This window comes from Sciurus carolinensis, chromosome 1, assembly GCF_902686445.1.
Source record: "Sciurus carolinensis chromosome 1, mSciCar1.2, whole genome shotgun sequence".
NCBI classification, from domain to species: domain Eukaryota; kingdom Metazoa; phylum Chordata; class Mammalia; order Rodentia; family Sciuridae; genus Sciurus; species Sciurus carolinensis.
In genome coordinates this window covers 23,303,269-23,316,009 of record NC_062213.1, presented here as the reverse complement: position 1 = coordinate 23,316,009, position 12,741 = coordinate 23,303,269, and the positions used below count along the sequence as shown (strand labels likewise).

The 12,741-nt window shown below is 40.2% G+C and overlaps 1 protein-coding gene across 1 annotated transcript in view; it reads left to right on the top strand.

Moving 5' to 3' along the window:
* Window positions 1–1,133, top strand: part of Slc30a8 (solute carrier family 30 member 8) — a 40,046-nt gene extending 38,913 nt beyond the window's left edge. The window contains 1 exon segment of the mRNA XM_047522924.1: window positions 988–1,133. Within this exon segment, the coding sequence (XP_047378880.1) occupies window positions 988–1,133 (146 nt within the window).
* Window positions 1,134–12,741: the final 11,608 nt, after the last annotated feature.

The following is a 12,741-nucleotide window of genomic DNA, read 5'->3' as shown; positions in this document are numbered from 1 at the left end:
CTCTCCTGTGTATAAGATGCTTTGCCTAATGCTGATGATAGAGAAAGAGACTGAGCACCCCCACCCTTAAAATTCAAATATGCTAACAGATGTGTTGGTGAGAATTAGGGAGGTCCTTCCCGGAGTGGTTAGAGATTCTGTGACCATGCGAAGCAATTTTCAGGACATTGGGTTTATACTAATAGCTACCTTTTAAGTAGAAGGTGATTTTTGTCCCTGATATGTCTCAGAGAAATAGGAACTGGAAGGTCTTTCACTGCCTCGGGAGAGAGCTCAGGCCAAGGATGATAGGTTAGGCTGCTAAAATATGTCTCATGAAGTTACTTAGTGGCAGGGGACAGGGACACCAGTGACAGTCATTTGAGGGCTGCACTTTCTCAGACATCCTCATCTTCTCTGAGGGGCTCAGATCTGGCTTCAGGGAATTTACAGCATTCTCTACACCAATATTTCACTGCAAATGAAAGAAAATAGTAAACAATCAGGTTACCGTGGAAGGGACTTTACAGCCTCCTGATACCATTTGGGACAGGAAAAGAGATGGCAGTGGGGGTATCTGCTCCAAGAGAGGTCTGTGGGGAACTCTGAATGCTTCCTGCTTCCTGTCACTTGCCTTGATATAAATTCTAATTAAATCCAAAACTGCAACCCAGAGATCCCTGGAGGCTGGTGAGCAGGACTGTATAAGAAATAACAGTTCTTTTTGGCTCTTTCCAGGGCTTGCCTCCCCTCCATATTCAGCTCCTGGGAGTGCCAGACTCCAGAGTTAACTATGGGCAGGAAGAGTTCCCATAGTGACAGGGTACTTTGCTGCACTAGAATGTCCCCTGCCTTGTCTGTGTGAACATAGCAGAGTCAATGTGGCTTCTTCTGAGTGCTCCCCTCCTGCCCCCACCCAAGGCCAAGACAAAGCACTTGAAGCTGAAATCTTAGCCGTAGCTCGTGTGTGCAATCAATGCTAATCTCACCCTGGTTCTTTATCAACAGCAGCCAGCCGGGATAGCCAGATTGTCCGGAGAGGAATTGCCAGAGCTCTCAGCAACAGCTTTCCTGTGCACTCACTCACCATTCAGGTGGAATCCCCAGTGGACCAGGACCCTGCCTGCCTTTTCTGTGAAGACCCCCGGGACTAGCTCAGTCCCACTGTCAGCTTCCTGTGTTTAATAGGCCACAACATGCTGCTAGGCAGGCAACTTCTGAAACATCAGAAATAAGTAACCAAAGGAAGAAATTCGAGAAAATCATGATGCACTGAAACACACATTTTATTTTGAAGATGCATTTAGATCACATCCATCAGCTGGATTATATACTCGCCAGTAGCAGGGTTCAGTTATAGGAAGTGTGTATAGACTATTTGTAACTGGCACTGAGATAACAGCTGTTTGTAACCAGTGGCAATAAAAGTTTCACCTTCCTCCAATAAAGCATTCTGAAAATGAGTGGGTAAATATAAATTTAAGAAAGTCTTATCAGAAATCAGTGGGAGAAACAAATAGCCACAAAATTTCCTCGAAGCCCCATCAGGGATAAAAGAGAATCTGGAGTCATTAGAACTTGATTCTTCCACCATCCTTAGTTAAGATGACCTGGGGCAACATTATCTGTTCCCATCAACATCAGTATCCGCTAAATGGGGTAGAAATTCCCTCTGTTAACTTTGCATGCAAATTATGTCATATGTCTGAAACTATTGAATTATATTTTACTTTTCTGCTTAGAAGTCCTGGGCAAAAGAAAAATTGTGAAATTACTGCTTTTTGAGTGTTTTTATGTGGTATAACTTAATAATGCAAGAAAATGAGGAGAAACAGGTCACATGGAAGGTAATTGGTTAAGAATTAAGGTCATAACATTCAGGTTTTGAAAAACATTGATGAAGCACTAACTATTGTTCTATTAATATACTGAACTATTTATATATGTCCATTGTTAATTTCATTCTAAAAATAACTTTGAGAAATTGAAATTAATGCCATTATTGTATTGGGGGGACACAAGATTCAAAAAGGTTAAGCAACTTATCAACCTTATTTAGGCATTTGTTCAAAAAATATTTTTTTGATGGTTGCTATGAGCTGAGACATTGGTGAATGTCTTAGTCTGTTTTCTTAGTTGTAGCTGTTGCTACAACTAAATTCCAAAGACTGGGTAATTTATAAGGATAAGAGGTTTATCTGATTCACGTTCTGAGGCAGGGAAGTTATAAGTCAGGTGAGTACAACTGATGAGATACTTCTGCTTGCAGATGCTCTCTTCAGAGTCCTAAGACAATGCAGGCATTAAACAGGAGAGGTGATGAGCTTCCTAGCTCAACTCTTTTCTTCTCCTCTTAAAAAGTCATAGTCCCATAGATTAGGGTCCACATTTATGATCTCATTTTAACCTTAATTAGCTCCCCAAAATTTCACTTCCAAATACCCAAGATTGGATTAGGATTCCACAAGAAAGATTCAATTTCAACAAGAGTTTTGGTGGGGCTATTCAAACAGCCATGACCCAAGCTAGCATGGCTTTTTCTCTCACAGAACATTTTCTTTTCTTTTGTGGGGGTGACAGTCATTGCATGGGTACAATGTTTAACCCAAGAGCATATTACAGGTAGCAATAATGATATGAAAGAAGAGAGAATTATGTAGATTGAGGAAAGTCAACAGAGTTCCTTTGAGGAAACAGCATCTAAATTGAGAATTGAACAAAAAGTAGGTACTGCTGAAGTGAATTACAAGAGGAACTGTGTTCTAGAAGAAGGAAGAACATGAATAGACACCCTGAAGAACTTGGTGCATTTTTGTAACTGAGAAAGTCCCTTGCAGCCAAAGGATACCCTGGGGAAGGTGGTGGGTTAAAGAACATGAAGGACATAAAGCAGGAGAGACAAGCAAGGCCAAGTCAGAAAGTGGCTGGATCTTTTTGTCCTAAAGCCCACCCATGTTTTCTCTTTGAACATTCTTTTTCTGTTTTTGTTTTGTTTTGTTTCTGACCTATAAATCTGTGCCAACACTTAGTCATTGCTTCAGAAGTGTATGAAAAATAATGATTCTACATTCTCCAAAAGAATGAGATGAATAAAATGCTGAATGTAAAAGCTAAGGTATGATGGTGTTTCTTTGATGCATCCCGTCCATCACTGAATGAGTAGTGCTGTTCATAGGTAGCATTGGACTTGACCCTGTCTACACAACAAGTCTAGCCAAGGCAACAGATGACCTGAAGGAGTTGGAAAGGTCATGAGCTGACCTTCTAAAGGGCCTTGCTGCCTAGATTTTGGGTTACACCATTGGCAGCAAGGCTCTGAAAGAGGGGAGATGGAGTGGCATGGGTGAAATCTAAAACCATGGTGGAGGAATGAATGGGAGAGAGAGTTAGAAAATGTGGTTCCCATTCCTTTCTGCTTCCCTTCAGGTCTCTATCCTTAAATTGGTTCTCAGTTTCTCTGGGTTTCAGATTCCTCATTTGAAAACAGGGAATTCCATTTTCACCAAGGGATTTCTATCAGAATTGTATGGGATAATAAATGCAAAGAAGAAGATTCTATGTGTGGCAAATACTGAGTGCTCAGTAAATGCTCCCTTCAGTCCAGGGTTTCTCAATGTCAGCATTACTTCTTTGTGGGGCTGGATCATTCTCTGTTGAAGAGGCTGCTCTGAGCATCACAGGATATTCAGCAGTATCCCTGGTCCCTACCCGACGAGCTACCAGTTACGTTCCCCACCCCTAGTCGTAACAACCACACAGATGCACAGACACTCAGAGAGACAGCTGGGCTATACAGGAAGAATGGAGGTTGCTTGGCTGGTGGGGATTTGGAACCTGAATGACAAATTCCAGAGCACAAGAAGAAGCAACTTTGGACTGCTGCATGGGCATGATCACTGAGGATCCATGCCAGTGGGGTGACAGTCATGCTGAAGGCTCTCCAGAGAGACAAAGAACAGGGCATTCTAGACAAAGGGAGGGCTGTGCACAAGGCACATATACGTTTATCTACTAGTTCTTAATTTTAAAAGTGAAATAAGTGTGACAAAGGAAACTCTCAACCCTGTGATTTTTAAAAGCATATAATTGATTTTCTGGTGTTAAGATTTTTGAATTTTTTGTATATCCTGGATACTAATGACCTCTCTGAGGAGTGGGTGGTAAAGATCCTCTTCCATTCTGTAGGCTCTCTCTTCATGCTCTTTTTTTTTCCTATGCACAAGTTTTCTAATTTAATGCCACTTCACTTACTGATTTTTTATTTAATTCTTGTTAAGCAAATGGGAAAAGAACTAAACAGACACTTCTCAAAAAGAAGAAATAAAAGTGGCCAACAAACATATGAACAAATGTTCAACATATCTAGAAATTAGGGAAATGAAAATTGAAACTACATTGAGATTCATCTGACTCCTATCAGAATGGCAATTATCAAGGATAAAAATAAGAATAAGTGTTTGCGAGGATGTGGGGGAGAGGTACACTCATGTGTTATTGGGACTACAAACTAATGTGACCACTCTGGAAAGCAGTTTGTAGAATCTTCAAAAAAACTAGGAATGGAACCACCATGTGACCCAGCTATCTCACTCCTCAGCATATATCCAAAAGATCTAAAATCAGTATACTATGGGGATACATATAAACATCAATGTTTATAGCAGTACAATTCACACTAGCCAAGATATGGTGCCTTTCAACAGATGAATGGATAAAGAAAATAAGCTATATACACACAATGGAGTGTTAGTCATCCATAAAGAAGAATGAAATTATGGAATTTGCTGGTAAATGGATGGAACTGGAGACTATCATGCTAAGTGAAATAAGCCAGTCCCAAAAAGTCAAAGGTCAAATGTTTTCTCTGACATGTGGAAACTAGTAAAAAATAAGGGTGTGAAAAAAAATAGAGAAAGGAAAAAGTGTGCATAGGGGATTCCATCAAAATAGATAAAAGATCTGTGGACTAGAAGAAGTGGAAGAGGTGGACGGGGTAAGGGAAGAACGGTGGAATGAATCTGACCTAACTTTTTTATGTACATATATGAATATAACAGAGTGAATCTCACCACCAAGTATATCCACAAGATATTAACTAAAAATAAAAAAAATAATAATAAGTAAACAGCAAAGAGATCAGTAGAGTGGAGGGAAGGGAGAGGGGAAGAACTGAGGACTGAATTAGAGCAAATTATATTCCTTGTTTTTATAATTATGTCAAATGAATCCTAACATCATGTATAACTAAAAAGAACCAATAAAAAGAAAAAAAGGTATATGATGTTTTCAACTCTATGAGTTTGACTACTGTGAGAACAGGTGTCATATCTTATGACTTTTACTCCATCAACAGCTTCTAGCAGGATGCTGGAAACCTAGCTGTCATTAATAATTGTTGAAGCAATGACTCTGAGGCTACAGGTGAACCTTGTCATTATTTTTCATTTACATTGTGTTTTTCTAAAATTTCAAGGCCAAGAAAACATTGACTTTGACAGAGGGGGATGGCATCTGTGCCATTTTGGCAAATCAGTCAGTGATGTTAAAATGGCTACTTAGCATTCTGCTGACAACTCGCCCTGCTGGGTGGAGACAAATAGACTTGTCCCTCACCTCAATGAGCACGTTCAGACAACCAGGATTCCTAATTTCTAATGTTTCCTCCCATGGCTGGCTCTCTGAATAGTAGGGACAGTTCATGCCAAATACCCTATTCTGTCTCAAGGGCCACCGAATGTTTCTGAATTTCCAGGTTTTCTGCGGGACAGGTTCTGAAGACCAGATGACCTGGCAATTGGACAAGTTGCAGGGCAATTGTTGGCTTTTGTTTTCTCTTGAAAATCAGAGTTAGATTTGATTTTATGTTAGAAAGGCACTGCCAGGTAGTTATAAGGGAGGGAGACTGGTGTGTCAACCAAAGGAATTGTCCCGTGACTTCTAGTTATTTCTGCTATTTCTCTGAAATTCAACTTCAGGTGACTCAGTTGAAAAGTCTGGATGGTAAATTAAACAAGATAATCATCAATGAGAATTTCAAGAATTTTAAGATGAAAAATCAGATGCCACCAAGAACATTAAGTACCACCCATCAATTTTGAGTTCTGACTCCCTTTTGCGCCCCTTCCTTGGCATGATCGGAAGTCCAGGCCATAGAAGTTAGGGCAGAAGTGTTATGGGATTCTTTACTCTGAGCCATCGTGTTCTCCCAGCTATCATAAAGGCCAGGACCTTTCCTGTCTTTCAAAGGAACATGTCTCCTTCCTCTGAGTACGAAATCAGGTCAACTTCACTGCCACCTTCTATCCTTAATATGCTTCTCCATCATTCAGCACCCTGTTAAGATGCATACAGGGCTCTCTGGTGATGTTAGGGCCTATAAAAGAAATTTATGTGTTCCATATGTTTGGTTACAGATGGGAAATGGGAATTCTGAAGGACATGAAAGAGAAAATGTTTACATGTCGAGCATCAGTTCTGAAGTTAGATTGCCTGAGTTTGAATCTTAGCTTTTCCCTTTATTAGCTCTGTAACCTTAAGTTAGTTGCTCAAATGCTCTGGTCCTCTATTTCCTGAGCAGCAAAACCTCCCTATTCAGGTATATGAATGTGTAATAAATTGGGACACTCAAAGGGTTTGACCTGTGCGTAGCCTGTGGTCAGTACCTGGTACATATCAACCATTATTTACTATCACATACAAAAGTGGATTTTATGGGAGCACAGAGTTTTCAATCATCTCAAATTGTAAGAACTTTTCAGCCATCAACACAACTCCCACAAGAGAGTGGCGAAATTGTTAGTGAGAATTAAGCAGCCTGTTCTCTAGGAGCAACTGAGACTCGCTGAGATAAAGGTGTTGACTGCAAGAGTGAAAGAGTCATGGATTAATTAAAATAGCCCAGATCCTTTCTGCCAGTCTCTGGAAACATCTACTTTTATCTTTGAAGTAAAAACTGAATTAGTCACTCAAAGTACACTTATTAACAAAATGCAACTGTCCAGTTCAATGGAGGCAAAGTCATAAATCTCTTGGGTGTTAAACCATTCCTGTGAAAGACCTGTACCTTGGCTTTTAATTGTTTTTTCTTTTTTCTTTTTCTCTGCCTCTCTCTCATGCAGTCCTAACTCACTCTAACCAGGTGCAGTTCCTAGTTAGAGGAAGTGGAAATTTCCATCACTTAATATCTGTTAAATTTTGTGAGCCCTCAAAGACCTTTGGAATTCTGGTGTCAAAAGAAAGGGATGTGCTCCCAGGCATACTTTAATAGATTCCTGGAGAATGCTGCTCCCGGCTGTATCCCCTTCTAGGGAGACATGCTACAGAGAACCCTGCACAGAGACAAGGCTCATTCTCCACAGTTAGCTCTGAAGTGCCTTCAGGAAATTATTTTCTCAGCTCATCTCCTTGCGTTCCCTGTCTTGGATCACAGGACAATCTGTTTAAATGACTAATTACAGACATCACTAAAGACACCGAGCAAATGTTGTCTTTGAATACCCGCCTTCCCAAGTTTTACAGTTCTTGCTAGGCTTGACAGTGATGAGGCCATTTAACAGTCCAGTGCAGGCGGATGTTAAAAAAAAAAGTTTTTAGAAGTGACCATATGCGGTTCAGTTTCCTAACTTTCAAATTTCACACTTAACGTTTGTCATTCTGCTGGACACCTGTTTAAATTCTATTTTAAAATGTTAATGTATGTTGTTTAGAATAAAATTTTTTAAAAAGAGAGTTCAGGTTAAGTCGACATTTTTAATCACCAAAATCATGGCAGAAAATGTTTTCCGTGACACCTGCTGGGATAATGCACTCTTCCATTCTGTCTTTTTTAGGAAGAAAAAACCCATTTGGGGAGCAGATTTTGAAATTGTCTCCCAGAGGAAAGAGGGATGGTGGTCAGAGGCAGGGCCATCCTGGATGGTTATAAAAAGCAAACTTGTGCTTCTTCAACCATAAAGGCCAGGAAGTGATGATAGGTGTCAAATTGAGTCATACCCCTCCCAGGGTGTCAGTCAACATATCAATATAACTGCCCCATTTCCTTTCCTCAAAGAGTATTCACTTGCTAAAAACATAATTGTCCTATGTCTAGCCATTAAAACCATATGCTTGCTGTACATAGAGCAGTGCTACCATCAAATGCTATTTTTCTAGATCTGTAGCATTTAGGAGTGCGTTGGGGATACCGCAGAAGAAGAAAGGGCACCAGCTGCATTGAAGCTATTGTAAACCATGGTGAGTTCACCTGCACAATAGAGTGAGGATCAGATGTCAATTGGAGGCCTCCTCTGAAGTTAAACTTCACCTTGAAAAATGGGAGTCAGTAGGGGTCTAATACACTGTGCCCTGTTTTTTTTCTTTTTTTCCATCCCCTACCCTATTTTTTGAGATGAAGAGGGGATTTTCTTTGGCACGTACATAAGATGGACAAACAAGAATTTGCCATTATTTTTCCATTCCAAAATTGCCTCTGACACCACAGAAGTCCAGGATCAGAAAACTATGAGTACTCTGAGTTGGCTTTGTTTTTGAGGGAGACTTTCTATGAATAATTAACAGCTCTGTAAGTTGAAGCCTTCATTTCAGCTTCCGCCTTCTCATGGAGTTCAGTGCCCTGTATCCATCTGGATGGAGAAAGGATAGTTCAGATTTCTCTGGCTCAGTAATTCATAAACAAGAAGCAGATTCCCTTCATTCTCCAACACTTTATACACATAAAGTCACATACAGGATTTTTTTCAGGATTGTAGATTAATCTTTCATGTTGAATAAAAGAAAGTTCTAAGGGAAACACAGTGACCAAACACAACTGACAAGAATATACAATTTCTCCTTCTCCTCCTCCTCCTCCTCCTCCTCCTTCTTCTTCTTCTTCTTCTTCTCCTTCTCTTTCTTATTTCTATGATTTTTAAATGCTATAGACTTTGCCACTGTAGCCTCATGCTATAGACTCATGCCTCCTTATGGAAATTTTGGTTTTTTTTGGAACCGGAAATTGAACCTAGGTTCACTGAGCCATATCTCCAGTGCTTTTTTTTTTTTTTTTTTTTTTTTATTTTATTTTGAGGCAGGATCTTGCTAAGTTGTTTAGGGCCTCCCTAAATTGCCAAGTCTGGTTTTTTGGCTTTAAACTTGCATCCTCCTGCCTTATCCTCCCGGGCCACTGGGATTACAGGTGTGCACCACCACACCCAGCTAAACACAGAGGTCTTTTTGCCTGAGTATAAATATTAGCACAACAGTAGAGTCACTTCATATATATATATATATATATATATATATATATATATATAACATTTATTCATCAACTACATGTCAAACACAGTGTCAGAGATTACACTATTGCTCTAGATAGATTTAGTGCCAAAGACTTGTTTTCATATCATGGCTTTAAAAGATTACTGAATGCTAAACCCTAGGGGTCCTGGAAGAGGGTCACACATTCATGTGCTGGACATCAACTATAAGAAGCAAATGCACCTGCAGTGCTTCTTCTTGGAAGAAGAGATTCCCTAAAGGGATTGTTCAAGTGCCATCAAATCATGAAATTAGTTACATTTCCTGTTTTGTTCCTGCTCATTCACTTTCTTTTTCCAGTTTCTGAGATGTGGGTATCTGCCTTGCACAACAGCAAATAGTGGGTATTGGAATGAGTGTTGTGTTGGGCTTACAATGTTAATACTGGGGTAGACCTCAGAACAGAGCTGGGAAAGGTAGAAGGGAGCATATTTGTGGGGTGAAGCAGGACTAGGAGTTTAGTGTGAGACAAACAGAGTTATTGAATAAGCAATTAAGATGTTAAACAGACGACTGTTCATATGAGTCTACAGGTCCGAAGGCTGGAATGCAGTTCTAAAAATGGGAGTCTTGTCAATTCCAAACAGTCACTCTAGTATCCAGGGTCAGAAAGGCTCTGCCATCTTGTCAATCACATCATCAGATAACAGTAGAAAACAAAAAAGCAGAAAAGCACTGTCTTTTAACTGCATCTTACTTACACTTGGAAATTTTACTGCCTTTTAAACTGTCACAGCTTAGAATCCATGGGCCAAACGAATCACATAGGCTCAACATAACTGAAGGGGAATTGGGAAAACTAGGGAAGTACCTGGGTTGTTGGTGAGTATTCACGGACACTAATTCAGAGAGAGGAGAGAATGCTGGAGAGGTCCACAAGTAAGTCAGAATCTAGGGCAAGAGTAGAGGGCGTGGCTCTAGAGGACCATTTATACACAAAGCAGAGCATGCGCAGTAAGAGAATCCTGCTGGTAGGCGGTGGATGTGGAGAGTCAATCCGGCACTCTCTTCTGATTGCTTCATTTTTCCAAAGTCAGGTTGGAAATGAAACCATGAACTGACCATGGAAACAAAGGAGCATTGAGAATTTACACCCAGAGGAGCCAGAGTGACAGAGTCATCTAGGAGAGTGGGGTGACGTGATGGTGGTAATGAGTCTGATTGCCTAATTGTGCCTGTGTTTAAGCTGTTGTCTTCCATCCCCCAAATCTCTCATTTATAGGTGGCTCCATGATGCTGGGGCAGGACTGGGCTAACTATAGCTCTCCTCTGCGGCTCCTCCTTGTTAGGAAGTCATAGCGGGTGATCAGAAGCGTACATGGGCAAGAAGGGCACATTCCTTTGTTCTCTGACTGATCCTCTTGCGATCGGTGTCACCCAGAAAAACTGATTTACCCTGGAAGCAGCAGCTCCTCCTTGCTCCGCAGTATTTCGAATTTGCAGTTTATTCAAAGCCGGTCTCATCACACCTCTTTGGAGCCGAACACCAGTTTGCTGTTAGAGAGCAAAGGTCCAGATGAGATGGTAGCTCCACATGGCCCTCTTTAGGCCATGACGTCAGCGTCGATCAAGCAGTGTCCCCTCCTCAAGGCTGGGTTCAGCCCCTTGGAGCTTTAATCTTCCGGCTTCTGAGTTCTGTCAATTCCCCAAACCCTAGGAGTGATAAATGTTTTCAGTAATCCTATTTCTACTATTTCGATCTTCTTTTTTGCATTTCAATTTTTAATACTTGCTTCAAAGTTTTATGTGAAACATAAAATAGTATTAAAAAGAGGGCTGTGGTCTCATTGGAGCCTGTCTGATACAGTGGCTGTCTGAGCACCAGCAAAGGAAAGCTTGTGTAAGCCTTAGTTTTATTCTTGGTGAAGGAATTGGGAATACCTACTTTGGGGTCTTTGTGAGGATTAAATGAGAAGCTGTATGTAAATCTCTTTTCACAAGGTACCACTCATATGAACTTCTCAATAAATGCTAGTTATCATATTTTCAGTTTGCATAATTTGAAATCTTTCTTTGATATCCTATCCAAATGCCAGTCATTCCAACTTCAGTGCAAACTTGTCAATCACTTACTTCCTGGTGCTGTTACTTTTGTTGCTTTGTGTCTGTTGTGTTTTTATCTCTTTTCCATCCTGAGCTGTGAATTTCTATTTATCTTTTAATAATAATACCTAGCACAAGGCCTTAGCAAAAAGTGATATTCAATGAATTACTTTACCTAGAGTGACACACTCTTGTTTAGAACACCTTAATAATTATCGGTAAGACACTGAAGACTTTTAATTCTTTCATGTTTTTTTTGTAAACATAGACATCTACCTTTAGACTCTAGCCTTTGACTCACTCCACCCATGAGCAGCTGTTTCTGATTCAGTACATCTTCTTTTGAGCTGCATGATTTGGGACATGTTAGGAAGCAAAGTTCTCTTTCTTCACAATTAACTGGAGATAATGACAGCTATGTCATGAGCTGTTGAAATCATTAGATGCGACTGGCACAGAGTGTGAACTGAGTGCAAGAAAACTTCTTTCTCTGTGAACTACATCCCTGATCTTAACCATGAACTTGGGTACTTCATGAATGGTATCATGGGAGGTCAGAGTTCCTTACTTAAAAAGAAAGACTGATGGACTTATTTGAAGAACCAAATGATCAAAATAGGCCATGAAAAGTTTCCTGGTCCATATTAGGGAACCTTAAAAATTAGATTCATTTTATTGAATGTAGAAGGAATTTTTAGAAATGTGTGAAAGGTGGGAAAGATAGGTAGAAAGGAAAAGGAGTTTGTAAAAATGGGGGTGAGTAGGTGGGGCAGTTATTATTCACATTTGTAGGGCCTGGCAATAATTAGAGGGTGTTTGTAATAAATTGCATTCAGAGATAATATTTATGAAATGCTCAGTATAGTACCTAGAATGCTAGGGCATTATCCCAGATAATAAGCATAAATTGCTGCCTTGTCACTCATAGAAATAGAATAGACTGGAAGAGCAAAGACAAGCGGGGGGGAGAATGAGGTGGAGTAGAGAGAATGGTAAGGGGTTGGAAATAACGTAATAAAATGGATTCACAAATGGCATGTATTCCTGGATGAAGGACATTGACATGATGGGATGAAAGTGGAATGACATGTGCCTTTCCCTCCATACTTGGCAAAGTTCAGTAGAAATCAGAGCATATGAAATACTGGTGCCAACGCAAGGCGGAATTTAACTCACTTCAAACTGCCTCTGCTTTTTCATGAACATATTTATTTAATGAGCATTTAATGATTATCTGTTTTGTGCCAGAGCCTGTAGTAAACCTGGGAATTTGGAAGTGATGATGAAGCTTATGTGCTATTTAGGGACATGGTCAAAAACAAATACAGACATAAATAAGACATTTGCAGATAATGATAAGCAGGAGGAAGGAAACAGCACTAGACTACACAGTCATGATTGGGTATGAGACAGAGAGAGGCAGAG